The 22,446-nt window shown below is 37.6% G+C and overlaps 1 protein-coding gene across 1 annotated transcript; it reads right to left on the minus strand.

Moving 5' to 3' along the window:
* Positions 1-1,883: 1,883 nt before the first annotated feature.
* Positions 1,884-10,599, minus strand: LOC140162442 (uncharacterized). Its single transcript, XM_072185682.1, has 2 exons — positions 10,507-10,599; positions 1,884-5,378 (listed from the first exon to the last, which is right to left on the minus strand). Exon 2 carries the CDS (start codon positions 5,202-5,204, stop codon positions 3,858-3,860), a length of 1,347 nt encoding a protein of 448 aa, XP_072041783.1. The 5' UTR covers positions 5,205-5,378; positions 10,507-10,599; the 3' UTR covers positions 1,884-3,857.
* Between the last annotated feature and the right edge of the window lie 11,847 nt (positions 10,600-22,446).

Raw genomic sequence — 22,446 nt, forward strand, 5'->3', positions numbered from 1 at the left:
TATTATTTGTTTCTACACCCCACGCAAGTAGTTCGACTGATTCAGCTAAATTATATCAATGTTAATCGTTTCAAGCAAACACAGATGATTCATATTGGTTTGTTTTTACAATACATTATTTATACATTTTTTTCATCAACATTGCAAAGACACCAGCAACTGAGCCAATCACTGGTTCCAATAGTTTCATTTCTCTGACACACAATCATGACTCTTCACAACTAATGCTGCACACACACAGCAGCAAATTAAACAAAGTTTTCAATGCGAGTTAAAAATACTGTCTGGTTTAATCACTACTGCCTGATATATAGTTAGCTAGCTTTGCATCAAAGTCATATCAAGAAAGAGTAGAGTTATCTAAACTTGAATTTATTATTGTTTCAGCATTTAGGGGCTGTGCAATAATTATGAGCCCCCCGGGGGAGTAAAATTTCCAAACGGCTTGCCAAAAATCGTTTGCCCCCACCCTCGGCCTGCCAAAAATCGCTTGCCCCCCCCCCTCCCTCTCGGTCCGCCAAAAATCTTTGCCCCCCTTGAACATGCCAAATTTTGGGATCCCAATTTGCAAACTTTAAATGGTCTATTTGCATATTTAAGCGTTTCCGTACTGCTTTCCTAAGCCTTTTTAGAGTGTTTTATTAAAAAGGCGCCCCATGTGTTGCTTCCCCCCTCCGATTTTACCCTCCCCCAGGGCTCATAATTATTGCACAACCCCTTAAGGAGTTAGTGTGTTTAGAAAAGCGAGCCTTCTTTACAGCATAAATATGCACAGAATTCATTGACCGATTTATGTTTATTGCTAATTGAAATGTGAACAGGATTATGAGCATCCGAAATGAGTGGGTCAAACAATCCAACTTCAAAATAAGTTGTATTGACCATGATTTCAGGTGACATATGATACAATAATCGACAACAGTATCTAGTCTTAGTAGTCTACTATTTAAACTATATAAACATCATTTTTCTTACAGAGTTGAATCAGTCTATAAACCATAATTATTGTTATTATGCTTACTTCGTCTACGAGTTTGAATACCAAAAGTACTGAGGGGCTGTGCAATAATTATGAGCCCCCCCGGGGTAAAATTTCCAAATGGCTCGCCAAAAATCGCTTGCCCCCTCCCCCCTGCCAAAAATCGCTTGCCCCCCCCTTTACACATGGCTTTTGGGATTCCAATTAGCAAACCTAAAATGGTCTAGATATATTGCCCCCCCCCCTCACAATTTTACCCTCCCCCAGGGCTCATAATTATTGCACAGCCCTTAAGTGAGGTGACACTAAATTGTCCATAACATCAATATCAAAATTGTATATATTTGTGACTATATAGGATAATTTGCATTACTAGTCTCCACATTAATTTCACCCCTCCATGCATTCATATCACAACAGATACGGACTGGAAGTTTGGCATTGTTATGGGATCTGGAATGAGCGTTTTGAGCGTTTCGACAGTATTTTTTGTGGGACATGAGAGTACGTCAGACATTCTGTATACAAAGAATGTCTTTCTGATACAAATAATTGTCATTTTTTGAAATTCACGGTATAATACAAATTTTATGACAAATTATAAAAAGTTGATTTTTTTCACATTTTTGATATATAACAGTCCTCGAAGTAAATTTAATGATACATTCTTAAAGTGCATGTAGCTGGGAGGAAAAGCCAACGATCAATTGAAAATCTTGACCTTTCATATTGAAGATATAGATTTTTCCCCCCAAAAGACCTTTTTTTTTGGTGTTTTGGGGAAAAAACTTCATACATGTATCTTCAATACGAAAGGTCAAAATTTTCAATTGATCGTCGGCTTTTCATCCCACCTACATATACTCTAAGTATAAATCATCAGATTTATAAAGTTTACTTCGAGTACTGTTAAATATCAAAAATATAAATTTTTAATGATTTGCCATAAAATGTGTATTACATTGCCAATTTCAAAAAATCAAAATTATCTGATATCAGAAGGACATTCTTCGTTTTCAGAATGCAATTCGATATGTCTGATGTGCTCTAATGTCCCACAATAAATACTGTCCAAACGTTCATACCCCACCCCTTAATTGGAGAACTGAAAGTTAATATTTCATCCTCAAGTGTATCTAGAATAATTTGAATTTTCAGGGGGAATGTACACAGCACAAAGTAGAAATTGAAAGCCAATATCTCCTTTTTACAAAAGAACCATACACAGCATTGAGCACATTGAGATATAGCGGGTCAAAGTTCACCCAGAGGTCAAACTTCAAACTACTAAATGCTGTTGAAAAGGTCTCCAAATAATTAATCCTCTTGTCATATGGCAATCCTGAAAAAAGTATACTTTTACCTATCTGTGACATATCCTTCTGGAGTTATAAAAGGTCACAAATTGACCTCAGGAGCCAAAACCTTAAAAATGCTCCGATCTTCACCAAAATATTCTCAAATTGTTCCATCATAGAAAATCCATCCAGAAAAATAATAGTTTGCATTCTGTATCCTTACACGGGTAACCATGGTAATATAGCAAAAAGGGTCAGGTCTATGTTAGAGGATGATTTAAGGAAGCCCCATCATGCACTGCAAACGTGTTATCACTAGTTTCAACTGCCACTTTACTTTTCAAATCCCATTGAATTCTGTGCAAAAGATGTTGTTTAAGAATTGTGCGTGTGTCATTATTACTTGGTCGATTTCAGAACAAAAGTGGTGTATGCATAAAGGATAATTCACACATTCTGTTGGTAACATAAAATGTGAAATCGACTAGCACTTTGAATGCATTTTTATTGTAAATATATCAGTCCAAATTCAAATTTAACCATGCCCGCCAATGCAATGTGCGAGCAGCGGTGTCATGTTCACTCACACAGCTGTGCTAACCGCAAGTCAACACAGTGGCGTGGTGGGAAGTGCTTAAATCATCCTCTGGGTCTATGTATGATTCAATGGACATTGACCTTTGTCACCACGTGGTGACCTTTAACCTTTCTGCTTCCAGAAGGATCATCATGACAACAGGAATACTTTGGAGAACTTTTCAATAGCATTTGAGCAGTTTGAATTTTGACCGCTGTATGAACTTTGACCTGCCATATCTCAAAATGCTTAATGCTGACACAGGTCCAGTAAACGTATTTTTGAAGTTGGTGGTCTTAAGGAGCAAAATACATCAAAAACAAAACTATATCGACAACAAAACAATGTCATACCCACTGGCAGCCGGACTATAAGGGTGGTCTTAACCCTGGAATTATGGAAACTTTTGGGCCTCTTTACTGCTAAATTGTTTGTCTAAAGTATATAAAAGTATACATATTTAGGATAACAAAGACTTGATGAATCCATCTGTGAGGTCAATTTTGGGCAAAATGCTCATTTTTGGAAAAAAAATCCCACAAAACGGGGGTTTTGGCCCAAATGTTTATGTTCAACCTAACACAAAAAACAGTATACAGTATGCACACAATTCTGATGTGCCTTTAAAGGTCACATTGGTAAGTGAAAATTTTCTGACAATACTCACACTGGTAAGGCTTCTCTTTGTTGCGAGTTCTGATGTGTTCTTTAATGCGGTTCTGATGTGTTCATTGAGACGATTGCTGGTTGTAAAACATATCTGACAATGCTCACACTGAATGGGTTGTCAATTCTGATGTCTTTTAAGAACACCATTCTGTGAAAAACATTTCTGACAGTCACATACACTGATGGAGTGTCTCTTTAGTGTGAATTCTGATGTGTCTTTTAAGGTCACATTGGTAATTGGAAACATTTCTAACAATACTCATACTGATAGGGTTTGTGCGCGGTTCCGACATGTTCTTGATACGGCTGAATTTGCAAAAACATCTGAAAATACTCACACTGAAAGGGGTGTCTCTTTGGTGTGAATTCTGATGTGTCTTTTAAGAACACCATTCTGTGTAAAACATATCTGATAATACTCGCACTGATAAGGTTTCTCTTTGGTGTTGATTCTGATGTGTCTTTTAAGATCAGATTTGTGGGTAAAACATTTCTTACAATACTCACACTGAAAGGGTTTCTCTTTGGTGTGAGTTCTGATGTGCCTTTGAAGAACACTACTCTGTGTAAAACATTTCTGACAATACTCACACCGATAAGGCTTCTCTTTGGTGTGAGTTCTGATGTGTTGTTTGAGATTGCTGCTAGTTGTAAAACATTTCTGACAATACTCACACTGAAAGGGTTTCTCTTTGGTGTGAGTTCTGATGTGTCTTTTGAGATGGTTGCCATTTGCAAAACATTTCTGACAAAACTCACACTGACAAGGCTTCTCTTTGGTGTGAGTTCTGATATGTTTTTTAAGTTTGGTGCTAGTTGTAAAACATTTCTGACAATACTCGCACTGATAAGGTTTCTCTTTGGTGTGGATTCGGATGTGTTCTTTGAGATTGCTGCTAGTTGTAAAACATTTCTGACAATACTCGCACTGATAAGGTTTCTCTTTGGTGTGGATTCTGATGTGTCTTTTAAGATCAGATTTGTGGGTAAAACATTTCTTACAATACTCACACTGAAAGGGTTTCTCTTTGGTGTGAGTTCTGATGTGTTCTGTAAGAACACTAATCCGTTTAAAATATTTCTGACAATACTCACACTGATAAGGTTTCTCTTTGGTGTGAGTTCTGACGTGCCTTTGAAGAACACTATTCTGTGTAAAACATTTCTGACAATACTCACACTGATAAGGCTTCTCTTTGGTGTGAGTTCTGATGTGTGTTTTAAATTGGCTACTATATGCAAAACATTTCTGACAATATTCACACTGATAGTATTTCTCTTTGGAGTGAGTTTTGATGTGTTCTTTGAAATGGCTACTCTGTGCAAAACATTTCTGACAATACTCGCACTGATATGGTTTCTCTTTGGTGTGAGCTCTGATGTGTACTTTGAGATACCACCTATACACAAAACATTTCTGGCAGTATTCACACTGATATGGTTTTTCTTTGACGTCAGTCAAGCAGTTTTTATGGTACCATAGCTTACTGTGACTACTCAAATATCCTTGTAGCCCACCGTCTGTTGATAAGCTTTTCTGATTAAACGCGCCATTTTTACATTGATAAGACCGTACATATCTCAACATATGTCTGTTAATGTGGCGTTTCAATTTGTCCAAAGAATAATGTTTGACTCCGCAAAATATACAAGAAAATGGTCGCAAAAGTTTCATTTTCATGTACTTTAAAGTACTCTTTGAAGATGAACCCAAAGATGTAGATCTAGTTACCGTTGATGTCCTTCAGTGGAGCTGCATAAAATACAAGATCACGATCCTCACTCGCTTCTGTATTAAGCCTGATTATTTTGTTAGTTTCCAACTGCCGATGTATCAATTCAGGGATCAGAATATCTGCAATATTAATAGTACAATATTAATTTGTGGCATTAGGCCTAAAAAATTGTTTGATTGGCGTAACCCGACCGATATTTTTTTTCAAAAAACAAATTTAAAATTTAAATGATTTTTTTAAAAAGTTCCATGGTCTCATAAGCAATTTACAGCTTAAAATGTGTGTTTAAAAAACATTGTATAAAAGAAAAACAAATTACCGACCAACCTACCCCATTTTTCCACCATGGTGGGATAATTCTGAATTGACACTTAATTTGGGTGTACTTTGTCTTGGGGATCTTTCTAAATAATAAATATATGATTGTTCTAGATTTGGGTTTTAGCGTTTCATATTTGAAAGAACTAATGTTTAATTGCAACATTTCGAAACCACAAACCAAAACTGGGTGCTATGATGTACAAGATTGGGCTACGGGTATGCATTTTACCAAGTTAGCAATAGGTAATTGCTTCATTTTGCATATGCATGACTTTTTTTATTATACTCAAAATCGGGTTTTATTATACATGTTATAAGGAAGTTGTTTACATGCATTAGGCTCCTTCACAGCCAGTTTCTGTCGTGTATGTTTGTGAGTAAGCCACAAGGAGACTGGGTTGCCAGGGACTACATGACAAAATACCTGTTTCTGACTATAACTATTAGCAAGGTCACCCTACCAGCTATTGAGAACATGTTTTAGGTGAGTTACAATATGGGCGAGTTAGGTAAAGGCGAGTTAAAAAGGCGAGTTACCCCCCACAGAGTCAGGCTATTTTTAGATATTCCCATGGGTAACACTATGAAGTCCCGGTGGCGAGTTACAGCAACACTATGAAGTCCCGGTGGCGAGTTACACTAACACTATGAAGTCCTGGTGGCGAGTTACAGTAACATTATGATGAAGTCCCAACAGTGAGTTAAAAATGTCACAGTATATTTTTAGTACTGTTTTTTTTAAAGCTGCTAGTCCAAAATCAGCAAAATCAGTTTCCAATTTGCTTGAGTCCTTGTTTATTATATATTTCTCTCGGGCTTGCAATCTTGGGAATTAATATATAGAGGCAGTGCTACTGTCGCCTGTGCATAGGCTGCCCTCTTCTTCTAGTATAAATAAAATCCCAAAGAGTTATACAAATAAAAGTCATAAAACTTTTTTTAACACTTTTTTAAAAACTTTTTAAATTTTTTTAAAAATTTAAAAACACAACACAAAGGGGCACAACACATAATCAGTCAATTGATAAACAAAATGTGATAAACAAGCAACCACTAATATAAAAGAAACCTAATCATATCTCACTACTCTTGAAATAAAAAATATAATTTTATGTGCCAAAGTCAAAACACATAATGCCTAGGCAAATTTGTACAGTATTAATGGTATTTGTAATAACTATTGATTGCAATATTTAAAACCAAGGCTGATATCTAGTTATATGGTAAAGTATAATTATGGAATGGACATGAGTCAAAGAAAACATTAATGGTATCAATTTTTTAAATAATCAGTTTTTGAATTTTGACCAAAACTGCATTTTTGGTTCAAAATCTTGGACTTTCCGAAATTCACAACTTCGCCACATGGACTTTCCGGAAATTCACAACTCGCCATGTGGACTTTCCGGAAATTCACAACTCGCCACGTGGACTTTCTGGAAATTCACAACTCGCCGCACGGACTTTCCGGAAATTCACAACTCCCTCATGGACTTTCCGAAATTCACAACTCACCACGTGGACTTTCTGGAAATTCACAACTCGCCGCGTGGACTTTCCGGAAATTCGCAATCAATACAGAAAGATGCTTCCTTTATGAGTTATCACTCATTGAAAGTGCTATTTTGCTTTACCTTACATGGAAAGCGGTTATCCTAACCCTAACCCCCTAAGGGCTTTTTGGCGACGGGAAGGGAAAGAAGGAAAGAATAAAGAGAGAAAAGAAGGAAAGAAGTTGTTTGCTCTGGGTGGGATTCGAACCCGAGACCCCTCGCATGCCAAGCACTCGGTCGGCGGCACTTTGCCTATATATCACTTAGGGCGATTGCGTCATCACACCACATGGGATGCATGCACGAACAGCGCATATATCAAGTAGTATTTTGTAGTATTCAGGCGGGTTAGGGTTAAAGTAGTACTGGGTTATACAACCATGATGTGTCAGATTCCTTAGGGCTCAGGCTTTTTTGATGCAGGATGATCTCCTGAGCATTTTGACACCTTTTTTTTTTACTAAAATCGGCCAAAAAATGAAGTGCCAGCCAAAAAACTTATTCGGACAGGGGGTCTAAAAAATATAATTTTGCATCAAAAATGTTATTCTATGGCTTATTCTATTGATGGTGTTGTTTTATATGGTATTGATGCCACATAATCCATTTTTGAAAGTTGTACAAGATTTGGAGCATCCTTGTTCTTGGAAACAGTCATTTTATGTCAAAATTAGGGTGCTTTGCATTAAAGGCCCATTCAGTGATTTGCTCATCCGGACGATCATAAAATCATCAAAATTCAGATTTTGGTACCTTTGTAATTGGCATAGATGTGCTAACATAGCCTGCTAGTGGTTCGGTCGAAAGCCGTGTATTTTAGACAAAATAAAGCATTTGCATGATTCTGGACTTTTGATACTGACAGTACAAAAGTCCGACTCGAGATCGAAAGAAGCTCACTCTCCACGTACCAACACGCGTTGCGTATTGTTTCTACTACTTATTACATCAGTAGCTACTATTTTAAACAAATTACACAATTTTAACTGTTTTTCATATTTGAATTGACCGTTAGTTTGCCTCGGTGACCTTTAATTGCTTATTTTGTTTTCTACTACAAAAATTAAGCGTCTGTTTTAAATCAATTTAGACTCTACTTCCCCGTGTTAGAAACACTGGACTAGGAAGTTTTTCCAGTCGATTGGTGGCGCACTGTACGAAAATCTCGATTTTCTCGAGTCGATCTGAGTTGAAGCAGAAAACCTTTCTAAAACTTCTGTTTTTTGACTAATTTGTCGATGTATTCAGGGAAAAGTGGTTTAATGAAATTCTGTAGACTTATTCTTTATTTCTAAGCAACTCTGACAAATTTCCATTTTTTTAATGTTCCTGTGAAATCACTGAAAGGGCCTTTAAATTCAAATTTGCTCTTCCAATTGAAAATTTTGTTGACATAACTATAAAGATAATCATAGGTGGAACCTCCACAAGAAATTTGGGTGTTAAGCTTTTTTTGTGTGTGACCGTGGCACGGTTTTTTGTAATTACATGAAGCCCTCCATTGAAATGTACATGGTATGAAAGTGCATTGACCCCTGTACTTTTCAATGACAGCGTTCCATGAAATGTTCAAATGGGTGTTTAAGTCAAACCATATCATGTAAAAAACTTTTGGCGAGCTGAAAGGGGGGGGCAAGCCAATTTTGACCAGCCGAGAGGGGGGGCAAAGGCTCCAAAATTGCTAAAAATGTGTTTCCACTGCTCAAGTGTCACATCTAACCCTGAATATTTTCTTTGAATAAATGCGATTTCTTTACATATTTGTTGTTTTTTAATTAGATAACGCACCATCATATTGTTTATCAACATTATTTTTTAGTGATTAAAACGGCAAGTGTAATTCTAAAATAAATTGCACTTTCCACCAAAACGCTGTGAGCTACGTTACCCCTTTTTAACACACGTTATTGGAAAGAAGTAAAACAGAGGTATCAATGTAGTTTGCGGTTTTTGAAAGGAAACACTCATAGGTTTTTAAAAATCACAGTAAAAATCGTGATACTGTAGCATTTTTGGCATAGAAATGATGTAAACATTGAAATTTCGACCGAACATGTTAAGATTGGTGAGCTACGTTACCAGGATTCTATAGTATGCACATGTATTTGATGTACTTCCTAATAATATGTGAAAGCTACCAGTGGTCGAACCCCATTTATATTAGAATTAACCAACAAATCACATTAAAAACCAGTGAACTACGTTACGCATCTTCAAAACTTCTATGAAATGGTGAAATCTGTTTTACATTTCACTCAAGTGATCTTTAGTTTGGTTTTTATGACCTTGGATTGAGTAAAACCAGCCCATTTTATAGTCGGTAACGTAGCTCACATTACATTGAGTTTTAGTGTTAAAAAACATCATGACTTCCTGAAAGAAAAATATGCAAGTGGTGTTGGCAATTTTTTACATTTGAAAGTAGTGATACATTAATTTACTCTTAAAAAACACAAAAAGCAGGTCTTTTTTAACAACTTTTATTTTTTCAATTTTTATAGTGGATTGGCACCGGATTTTGTAGAATGAGCGATAAGTATAAGCTTATTATCCTCTTCAACAATAGGATTAAAGATTGGTCTTTGACTGGACTAAAATGAGAAACATGTCGGACAAATATTAGGGACATATGAATACAACCTCTATGCATATTTTGCACTGTAACTTGATACAATTTGCAGACTTTACGAGCGGTTTGAGATGGATGGTCACCAGATTTTACTTGTCATCAATCTATAATTTTTGAAAAAAATGCAAAAATAGGCACAAAATTGGACAGGGTTGTAGTACCCCCTTAATCCCCACCCCCCAATTGGGCACTAACAACACCTGTTTGGTGCATGCGGGTCAGGATATTGGACCATGCCTTGGCTCGTTGGATTCGTCTATAATATTTAAATATTAGCCTAATTAGGTCGATAGTCAGTTATCAGCTCGTGCCAGTGGCGTAACTACCGGGGGGCAGGGGGGAACGTGCCCCAGGCGCTACAGGGGGCGCCAAATTGACTAATTCAGCATAGATTCTGCGCCCCTAGCCTCCAAGCGATGGAGAGAATATTTTAAGACCAATAGGCCTATTCAACATCCAGTAGTGGTAGGCATAATTTGTCCAAAATTTCGCGCAATTGTTTCATGAAGAGGGGGAGGGAGCATATCCTTAGCCCTGGGTGCCATAAACCCCTAGCTACGCTAGACTTGCTTGCCAGTCCTATATACGCCTACCTATGTATATGTATACCTACGCCTACCTATGTATATTAAGCTACGCCACTGCCCGCGTCCAAGATATTCTCGGGTGGGGGAGGGGCTTCAATTTTGTTTCTTGCCCCGGGCGCTAGTTACGCCACTGGCTCGTGCAATAGCAAAACGTTACCTGAAATTGTTGACCCGCTCGGTTTTGACTTGGCGCAGTTGAAATGTTAATTTCGTTGCAGGAAAATTGTAGTTGATGATGTCTATCACAACGATCTCTGCCTGAAAATGATTGATTGGTACAATTTCGAGATGCGCATGCATGTGGCTCTATGTGACAGCCTGTATCCCATACGCTTACGGGCGCACACCACCAAATCACTGTAAAGCGATGTAGGCCCTAACGAAGATGCATTTATACACAAGCCCGGGGGCTCAGTACAAATGACCATACGGGGACGTGCCGCGCGCAAACATGGGTAGCATTTTCGGCCTTCTGGTATATCAATTTCCCCTTTTTCAAAGCCTATTTTGGTATATGAATGGGTCTTTTCTTCAAAATTTTCTCAATTTTTTTCGGAAAACAGCCCAATTTTTCCTTAATCTAGCCAAAATTTTCAAAATTTTCCCAAATTTTGGGAAAATTTGTAAAAACTAACACTATTTTGGTTAAGGGATTTGGATGAGCGTTTCGACAGTATTTTTTGTGGGACATGAGAGCACCTCAGACATATCGAATTGCATTCTGAATACGAAGAATGTCTTTCTGATATTAAATTTTATGACAAACTAGTGGCAAATGGTGGTCATAGACCACAAACCTAGCTGGGGCATGTGTTTTAGAGGTATCTGACCCCTGCAAAATGTTCCAAAAATGTTCCCCTGGTCATGAGGTTTGGCGTCACCGAGTTTGAGTCCCATACTCCTTACAGACGCCCAGAAAATTAATTTCTAAGATTTGACCCAGGTAACCTTTGACCTGACCCCTGCACAGCGTTCCAAAGTGTTCCCCTGGTCAGTAAGTTTCTTGTCACAAGAGTTTGAGCCCCGTATCCCTTACAGATGTCCAGAAAATGCATTTCGAAAATTTGACATCTGCATGACCTTTGACCTGACCCCTGCAAACTGTTCCCCTGTTCATGAGATTTGTTGTCACCGAGTTTGAGTCCCATACTCCTTACAGATGCCCAGAAAATTAAATTCTAAGATTTGACCCAGATAACCTTTGACCTGACCCCTGCACAGCGTTCCAAAGTGTTTCCCTGGCCGGTAAGTTTCTTGTCACAAGAGTTTGAGCCCCGTATCCCTAATACAGATGTCCAGAAAATGTATTTTGAAAATTTGACCTCTGCATGACCTTTGACCTGACCCCTGTAAAATGTTCCCCTGATCATGAGATTTGTTGTCACTGATTTTGAGCCCCACACCCCTTACAGATGTTGAGATAAGGCAATTGTAAGATTTTACCCCCTTAATGACCTTTGACCCCAATTCTGAGTGCAAGGTATGGGCACTGGGTAAAGCCGATGCACATGTGTAAGTGACGTCATTGTGCTATGTAATATGTGGCAGAAGAAGCATTTTGAAGGTATTTGGTTACTAGTATATACCGAAAATGCCCCTTTAATGCCCCTTGATCCCAATTCTGTTTGCACCCTATGGGCACTAGATATAGCCGATACATATGTGCAAGTTACGTAATTGTAGGGTGTAACATGTAGGAGGAGAAGCATTTTGAAGTTTGTTGCCAGAAGAAGAAGAAGAACTAGTGGCAAATGGTGGTCATAGACCACAAGCCTAGCTGGGGCATGTTGGTGTTGTGGAGGTATGCTCCCTGGTCATGGGGTTTGTTTTCACCGAGTTTGTGTCCCGTACTCCTAACAGATGTCCAAAAAATTCAATTCTAAGATTTGACCCCAGATGACCTTTGACCTGACCTATGCATGATGTTCCATAATGTTCCCCTGGTCTTGAGGTTTGTTGTCACCATGTTTGAGCCCCGTACCTCTTACAGATATCCAGAAAATGAAATTCTACGATTTGACCCCAGATGACCTTTGACATGACCCTTGCACAGTGTTCCAAAATGTTCCCCAGGTCAGTAAGTTTGTTGTTGTGGAGTTTGAGCCCCGTACCCCTAACAGATGTCCAGAAAATGCATTTAGAAAATTTGACCTCTACATGACCTTTGACCTGACCCCTGCAAAATGTTCCCCTGGTCATGAGATTTGTTGTCACTGAGTTTGAGCCCCATACCCCTTGCAGATATCCAGAAAATGAAGTTATAAAGATTTGACCCCAGATAACCTTTGACCTGACCCCTGCAAAGTGTTCCAACATGTTCCCTTGATCATTAAGTTTGTTGTCACCAAGTTTGAGCCCCGTACCCCTTACAGATGTCCAGGAAATGCGTTTCTAAAATTTGACCTCTGCATGACCTTTGACCTGACCCCCGCAAAATGTTCCCCTGTTCATGAGATTTATTGTATCGAGTTTGAGCCCCATACTCCTTACAGATGTCCAGATAATGCAATTGTAAGATTTTACCCCCTTAATGACCTTTGACCCAAATTCTGTGTGCAAGGTATGGGCACTGGGTAAAGCCGATGCACATGTGTAAGTGACGTCATTGTGCTATGTAATATGTGGCAGAAGAAGCATTTTGAAGATATTTGGTTATATACCGAAAATGCCCCTTTAATGACCTTTGATCCCAATTCTGTTTGCACCATATGGGCACTGGATATAGGCGATACATATGTGCAAGTTACGTAATTGTAGGGTGTAACATGTAGGAGGAGAAGCATTTTGAAATTACCTAGTTTTTGTTGCCAGAAGAAAGCAGAATCGGATAGCATTAGAATACCTAGCTGGGTAACTAGTGGCAAATGGTGGTCATAGACCACAAACCTAGCTGGGCATGTTGGTGTTGTGGAGGTATCTGACTCCTGCAAATTGTTCCCAGGGTTATGAGGTTTGTTGTCACCAAGTTTGAGTCCCATACTCCTTACAGATGTCCAGAAAATGTATTTCTAAGATTTGACCCCAGATGACCTTTGACCTGACCCCTGCATGATGTTCCATAACGTTCCCCAGGTCATAAGGTTTGTTGCCACTGAGTTTGAGCCCAGTACCTCTTACAGATGTCCAGATATTGAAATTCTAAAATTTGGCCCAGATGACCTTTGACCTGACCCCTGCAAAGTGTTCTAAAATGTTCCCCTTGGCATTAAGCCCCGTACCCCTTACAGATGTCCAGAAAATGCATTTCTAAAATTTGACCTCTGCATGACCTTTGACATGACCCCTGCAAAATGTTCCCCTGGTCATGAGATTTGTTGTCACTGAGTTTGAGTCCCATACCCCTTACAGATGTCCAGAAAATGAAATTATAAGATTTGACCCATATAACCTTTGACCCGACCCCTGCAAAATGTTCCAAAATGTTCCCCCTGGTCATTAAGTTTGTTGTCAGTGAGTTTGAACCCCGTACCCCTTACAGATGTCCCGAAAATGCATTTCTAAAATTTGACCTCTGCATGACCTTTGACCTGACCCCTGCAAAATGTGCCCTTGGTCATGATATTTGTTGTCACTGAGTTTGATCCCCATATACCTTACAGACGCTAGATAATATAATTGTAAGATTTTACCCCCTTAATGACCTTTGACCCCAATTCTGTGTGTAAGGTATGGGCACTGGGTAAAGCCGATGCACATGTGTAAGTGACGTCATTGTGCTGTAATATGTGGCAGAAGAAGCATTTTGAAGATATTTGGTTATATACCGAAAATGCCCCTTTAATGACCTTTGATCCCAATTCTGTTTGCACCATATGGGAACTGGATATAGCCGATACATCTGTGCAAGTTACGTAATTGTAGAGTGTAACGTGTAAGAAGAGAAGCATTTTGAAGTTTGTTGCCAGAAGAAGAAGAAGAAGAAGAAAGAAGAATCGGATAGCAAAACAGTACCTAGTTCGGGGGGTTGAAAACCCCCCAGCTAGGTAAGAAAGAAGAATCGGATAGCAAAACAATACCTAGCTCGGGGGGTTGAAAACCCCCCAGCTAGGTAATTATTAAAATTTGATATTTTTCACATTTTTTTATATATAACAGTCCCCGAAGTAAATTTTATAAATCTAATGATATATTCTTAAAGTGTATGTAGCTGGGAGGAAAAGCCGACGATTAATTGAAAATTTTGAACTTTCGTATTGAAGATATATGGGGTGTTTTTTCCAAAAAGACCTAATTTTTTTGGTGTTTTGTGAAAAAAATCCATATCTTCAATACGAAAGGTCAAAATTTTCAATTGATCATCGGCTTTTCATCCCACATACATACACTTTAAGTATAAATCATCAGATTTATAAAGTTTACTTCGAGTACTGTTAAATATCAAAAATATCAATTTTTATCATTTGCCATAAAATGTGTATTACATTGCGAATTTCACAAAATCAAAATTATTTGATATCTGAAGGACATTCTTCGTATTCAGAATGCATTTCGATGTCTGATGTGCTCTAATGTCCCACAAAAAATACTGTCCAAACGTTCATACCCCTTCCCTTAAATTCGGCCGAAAATTTTGACTTTTGGGTCCAAATTTCTTGAAAAATTGGTATATTTATGGGTCCACTTCCAAAATCTCTATCAAACTTGAGTACCCCCCCGGTACACAAGGGCCTCGATCGGATTGAAAATATATTTGCCCCCCCCCGCTCCGCTGTTTGTTGCCAAAAAATCATTGCCCCCACCTATAATTTACCACGACTTAACCATCCCAGGGGGTCACACATATTGTATATCAAATAGGGACCGTTCATAAACACTTATTTAATAGGTGGCTGATGCAAAAAAACTTATTGCGAAAAATTTTCGGACCCTCCTTTTCAGACCTCACAAATTTCACCCGCCCCCCCTTTTTTTGACATGAAAATTATGGGTCAACCCCATAGAAAAGCAAACTCAATTTTCAAGTGGCCCTTTTTGCATGATAAAAAAAGGCACATGTAAAGAGTATCCTTTTAAAAAATGTTTGTTTTTGCTTTTCAGTGCTTTATAGTGGAAAATCAAGGAAATCGTACAATTAATTTGTAACACAGATTTTAAATGTAACACAGAGAATCGTGGCTTTATTACTAACAATTATTGTTATCGTTTATTGCTGTATCAGGACTATATATGATAGTCTCTACATGTCATTTCTCGAATCGGGATTAATGTGCGTGTGAGGTCATATCCGATGAAACATTTCTAATAATACTCGCACTAAATCAGTTTCTCATTAGTTTGGGTTCTGATGTGTTTTTAAGATCACCTTTCTTTGCAAAGCATTTCTCACAATGCTCAACACTGATGGGGTTTCTCTTTGGTGTGAATTCTGATGTGTCTTTTAAGATACCCATTCCGTGTAAAACATTTATGACAATATAATATTCACGCTGATAGGGTTTCTCTGTGGTGTGGCTTGTTCTTACATGTTCTTTGAGAAGGTTGCTTCGTGTAAAACATTTCTGGCAGTACTCTCACTGATTAGGTTTCTCTTTGGTGTGAGTTCTGATGTGTCTTTAAGATACCCATTCCGTGTAAAACATTTATGACAATATAATATTCACGCTGATAGGGTTTCTCTGTGGTGTGGCTTGTTCTTACATGTTCTTTGAGAAGGTTGCTTCGTGTAAAACATTTCTGGCAGTACTCTCACTGATTAGGTTTCTCTTTGGTGTGAGTTCTGATGTGTCTTTTAAGATACCCATTCCGTGTAAAACATTTATGACAATATAATATTCACGCTGATAGGGTTTCTCTGTGGTGTGGCTTGTTCTTACATGTTCTTTGAGAAGGTTGCTTCGTGTAAAACATTTCTGGCAGTACTCTCACTGATTAGGTTTCTCTTTGGTGTGAGTTCTGATGTGTATTTTAAGATACCCATTCCGTGTAAAACATTTCTGACAATATTCACGCTGATAAGGTTTCTCTGTGGTGTGGGTTGTTCTTACATGTTCTTTGAGAAGGTTGGTTCGTGTAAAACATTTCTGGCAGTACTCTCACTGGTTAGGTTTCTCTTTGGTCTCTTTGGTGTGAGTTCTGATGTGTGATTTAAGACCTCCATTCTGGGTTAAACATTTCTTACAATACTCACACTGATAGGGTTTCTTTTTGGTATGAATTCTGATGTGTCTTGTGAGAGCTGGATTCTGTGCAAAACATTTCTTACAATACTCACACTGATAGGGCTTCTCTTTGGTGTGTGTTCTAACGTGTGCTTTGAGTTGGCTGCTATTTGAAAAACATTTCTGACAATACTCACACTGATAGGGTTTTTCTTTGGTGTGTGTTCTGATGTGCTTTTTGAGATTCCCGCTATGTGTAAAACATTTCTGGCAGTACTCACACTGATGGGGTTTCTCTTTGGTGTGAGTTCTGATGTGTCTTTTAAGATCCCCATTCTGTGCAAAACATTTCTGACAATATTCACACTGATAGGGTTTCTCTGCGGTGTGGGTTGTTCTTACATGTTCTTTGAGAAGGTTGCTTCGTGTAAAACATTTCTGACAGCACTCGCACCGATAGGGTTTCTCTTTGGTGTGAGTTCTGATGTGCCGTTTAAGAACACTATTCTGTGTAAAACATTTCTGACAATACTCACACTGATAAGGTTTCTCTTTGGTGTGAGTTCTGATGTGTCTTTTGAGATTGTTACTATATGCAAAACATTTCTGACAATACTGCACTGATAGGGTTTCTCTTTGGTGTGAGTTTTAATGTGTACTTTGAGATTGTTACTATTTGCAAAACATTTCTGACAATACTCACACTGATAAGGTTTCTCTTTGTTGTGGATTCGGATGTGCACTTTGAGATACCACCTACGTGCAAAGTATTTCTGGCAGTATTCACACTGATGTGGTTTTTCTTTGGTGTTCAAGCCGTTTTTATGGTACCATAGCTTACTGTGGCTACTCAAATATCCTTGTAGCCCTCTGTTTGTTGATAAGTTTTTATGATTAAACATGCCATTTTTACATTGATAAGACCGCACATATCTCAACATATGTCTGTTTAATAATGTGGCATTTCAATTTGTCCAAAGAATAATGTTTGACTCCGCAAAATATACAAGAAAATGGTCGCAAAAGTTTCATTTTCATGTACTTAGAAAGTACTCTTTGAAGATGAACTCAAAGATGTAGATCTAGTTACCGATGATGTCGCTCTGTGGAGTAGCATGCAATGCAAGTCCACAATCCTCACTGGCCTGATTATTTTGTTATTTTCCAACTGGATGCCGATGTATCAATTCAGGGATCAGAATATCTGAAATATTAATAGTACAATATTAATTTGTGGCATTAGGCCTAAAAAATTATTTGATTGGTGTAACCCGTCCGACTTTTAAAAAAGTTCTTATTTTTTTGAAAAAAAAATTATAAATTTAAATGATTTTTTTAAAAGTTCCATGGTCTCATAAGCAATTTACAGCTTAAAATATGCGTTTCAAAAAAATTGTATAAAGAAAAATAAATTGCCGACCAACCTACCCCATTTTTTTATATTACGCCAATCAAACAATTTTTTAGGCCTAATTACTATGTTATTTTCAAAACACAATCACATTTTATTTATATCTCTTATACAAAATTATTATATAAATATATTAGAATTGGCCATTGCCACCAGTACTCAGTAGCGTAGCCAGTGGGGGCAGAGTGCAGCCCATCCAGGTTTTAAAAAAAGGGAGAAAGACAGAGAGAGAGAGAGAAAGAGAGAGAAATCCAGATTTCCGCACTCAGAAGAACAAAAATCCCTATTTTGCACCCTAAAACCGTATTTTTAAGTAGATACCTTTTGCATACCAAAGGACCATTCCATCTAAGTAATAAATCAATGCAGAAAGATGCTTCCTTTACGAGTTATCACTCATTGAAAGTGCTATTTTGGAAAGCAGTTATCTTAAAGTAGTACTGGGTTATACCATCCCTGGTTATACAACCATGATGTGTCAGATTCCTTAGGGCTCAGGCTTTTTTGATGCAGGATGATCTCCTGAGCATTTTGACACCTTTTTTTACTGAAATCGGCCAAAAAATGAGAAGGTGCCAGCCAAAAAACTCAGACAGGGGGTCTAAGGGGGAGGGGGGGTGTGGTCTGAAAAATATCATTTTGATTCAAAAATGTTATTCTATGCCTTTCTATTGATATTGGTGTTGTTTTATATGGTATTGGTGCCACAGAATCCATTTTTGAAAGTTGTACAAGATTTGGGGCATCCTTGTTCTTGGAAACAGCCAATTTATGTCAAAATTAGAGTATGAGGGCGCTTCAACTTCAAATTCAAATTCGCTCTTCCAATTGAAAATTTTGTTGACATAAGTATAAAGATAATCATAGGTGGAACCTCCACAAGAAATTTGGGCATTAAGCTTTTTTTCGTGTGACCGTGGCACGGTTTTTTGTAATTACATGAAGCCCTCCATTGAAATGTACATGGTATGAAAGTGCATTGACCCCAGTACTTTTCAATGACAGCGCTCCATGAAATGTTCAAATGGGTGTTTAAGTCAAACCGTATCATGTAAAAAGTTCAAATTTCTTGATCAAGTGCCACTTATGATTATCTTCATAGTTACGACACTAAATTTTACAGTTGAAAGAGCGTGCGTGTGCTATAAGAGCAAAGCACCCGAGTTCAGGGGTTCCTGCAGACCCCCAGCTTTTCAATCTAGTGATACTGCAGACATATACTATTGATGCTAAATTGATTTAGGCAACTCTAGCTCACCAAACTCTACATAGGTACAGCGTATAGGACTGGCAAGCGAGTCTACTACGGACCCCCTACTTTCAGATTTTCTGCAAGTTCGGGGGTCCTTGCGGACTCTGGAGCGTGAGCACTTTATTCTAGCGCTACTCATGAAAACGTCTACATCAGTACAAGCTTGGGTTATTAAGGGGCTGTGCAATAATTATGAGCCCTGGGGAGGGTAAAATTGGGGGCAAGAAATTTTGGCGAGCCGAAAGGGGGGGGGCAAGCAAATTTTGACCAGCCGAGAGGGGGGGGCAAGCAATTTTAGCACACATTCATGGGGCGCCTTTTAAATAAAATGCTCTAAAACGGCTTACGGAAACAGTACAGAAACTGCTTTAATGTTTGCTACAGCTATCTAAATAGTCAATGTCAGGAGTGTTACACCGAATTAATTAATTGGCAATAATTCAAATTTCTGAAGAAATTACCAGTCTGTTGTAGTTCTTTTAGCCCTGAAAATATATTCCTGAAGCCAAACTGCTGCAATCATGATGTAAAAACCTTCATATTCAAGAGATATGTACATAAAAACATGGTTTTCATAGCTCGACCAAAATGTTACACTCCTGACAATCAATTGTAAGTAATATAGGCTCAACAATAAAATTGAACTAATGTAATTCAATTTTTTGCCCCTTTTTGAGATAGCCATAGAGAGTGTCACTAAAAAAATTACAAAAACTACTTTAGAAAATGTGATTTGCAAATTTATATATTTGAGGCTATACAGTTACTGTAGCAAAGTGTCAGGAGTGTTACAAAAACATGCAAGCTGGGCTCGAAAAACAAAAATGAACGTAAATCACCTAAATTCTGTGCCTTTTTGAGAGGGCCATAGATGTTGTCAACAAAAAATTACAAAGACTGTTTTAGAAAATGTAGTTTATAAAATATTTCAGGCCATACAGGTAGTGTACAGTGTCAGGAGTGTTACACAATAGCACTACTTAGATAGATCCTTACATCAATTTGAAGAACAATGTGATGCTAAAAACTTCAACACAGTTTTTGCACATCATATTGCATTCATGATATAAACTTAAACAGAAAATAATTCAAGATGTTTCTTTTGACAAATAAAAACTTTTGTTCCTGATTTCCACAAATTTTTAGGTGTTTAAATGAAAATTTTAATTTTTTTTCCAAAACTTTGTTTCCATGTGAAAAATTCTACATGACTATTTTAGTTTAGTGTCTAAGTAATTAATTAAAACTCAAAGAATTACATATTTGCATAATTTTGTCAAAATATAACAAGGAAAGACATGGGTCTTTTGTGTTATATTTCTGAAGATTTTGGACTACTTTTGCCAATAAACCAGTGGAAAAAATATATTTAGTAATATTACTGAAGTAATTTTTTTATTTTTATTGAATTTAGATATGTTGTGCTTACAATAAGACAACAATTACATCTCTGAACACTGTTTGTAATTTTGACACTTTTGTCACACTTTGGTGTCATTTTTTCTGATTATACCCATATAAGGCCCTTTACAATTAATTGTTAGTTTCCTGTTTCCTGCGTGCGTCCAAAGTAGAGAATTGCAAAATCCTAATTAGCCATAATAATATCCAAAATATCTAAAATATCTTAATTAGCCATAATATCTCAAATATCCAAATATGATATATCTGAAATATATAAATATCCATAATATCCTTGATAATATCCAAATTATCTAAAATATCCAAAATATCAGTAGGTCCAAAGTTATCCAAATTATCCATAATATCCTTTAATAATATCCAAATATCTTAAATATCTAAATAGCTTAATAGCTGAAGCTAATTGGATATTTGTCAGGATAATTTAGATAGTTACAATCCCGCACCTAAGTTAATGGTAAATTTTTGGGTCAAAATCACGCTTTTTGATGATTTTCTCCAAAAATAAGCATTTTTACATAAATCTGACGTCACCGTTGGATTTGTCAGGTCATTTCCATTCTAAATATGTATACTTTTATACACTTTATATCAACAATTTAGAAGTTAACAGACCAAAACGTTTTTCATAATTCCATGGTTCACAAATGTTCAGACCAACCTTTTAAAAGCTGTCAACATGGTCAAAGAAATCTGAATAAGACTTTATCATTTCTATAGATCAGTTATCAGCTCGTGTACTGGCTAAACGTTACCTGAAATTGTTGACACGCTCTGTTTTGACTCGCGTATGCAGTTGAAATGTTAATTTCGTTGCGGAAAAATATTGTTAATGATGTTTATCACAACGGTCTCGGCCTGGAGGCTGGAAAATGCAGCGTCCCATTGAAACACACGTGAAAACACGCCTTTTCTTTGCGCGATTTTAGACCTTTTCGGCAACAAATTGACTATAAAAATGCTATCAATCGATTGCAAATCGATGAAAATGTAATATATATTTCGATGTATGGGTTGTCTTGTGATTAAATTTCGAGATATCGGCGTTTAAACATCACCATGACCCAGTGGTTTGAAAAAGTGAAGAGCAAAAAAAAAAAAAGAAAGAAAAAAAGGAATACAAGGGCTAGCACCTAAAAAGCAACTCATTTTCATATATACATGTAGTTCTATTTTTTAATATCGTTGGCCTATAGAGGCCGTCAGCCTTTTGCCATCTTGTGGGTACAAATGATCTGCGTGTTCATGCGTCGGCGCAGCCTGCACAGCGTGTACCCACAAGATGGCGGCATATGACGTCACGCTGATGGCCTCTATTAGGCCTATGGATTTTCTCTTTCTCTTACCCTTTTTTCCATCTCTCTCACTCCTTTGTAATTTTGCCCTGCGCTAGCGGGGCGGGGGCCCAAATAGGCATTGCCAGGGGGGGGGGGGGGCAATAAGGTTTTATCCCCGCCGTTGATGCAATGTTTGACCATACCAGATAACAACGTTTGAATAATTGAACATTGTAAATACGTAAATCTGTGCTCGTATTCGACGTTGATTTTTGGATGTTAATATAACGTTGTAATGACGATGTTTCAACGTTGATACAATGTGTTTGACCAGACCTGGTGACAATGTTTGAATAAATACGTTCAGAAAACGTTACACAAATACATATCTGAAATGACATGGAATAGTTTGATGTTGACACCATGGAATGTAAATTTTTCCATTCCAATGAGAAATTTCTTTATCGTGTCGTCTGGCGATCGCCTTTAGGCGTGAAACTCAGAGTAAAGACTTCTACTCCTGAAGTTCTAAACTTTGAATTTTCATAAGCTCTCCTTTTGGGATTGAGCATCATTGTTGCCGGATGTTAATATAATGTCATAATCAAGTTGTCTCGACGTATAAAGCATGTTATTA

The sequence above is a fragment of the Amphiura filiformis genome, chromosome 10, assembly GCF_039555335.1.
Source record: "Amphiura filiformis chromosome 10, Afil_fr2py, whole genome shotgun sequence".
Lineage (NCBI taxonomy): Eukaryota > Metazoa > Echinodermata > Ophiuroidea > Amphilepidida > Amphiuridae > Amphiura > Amphiura filiformis.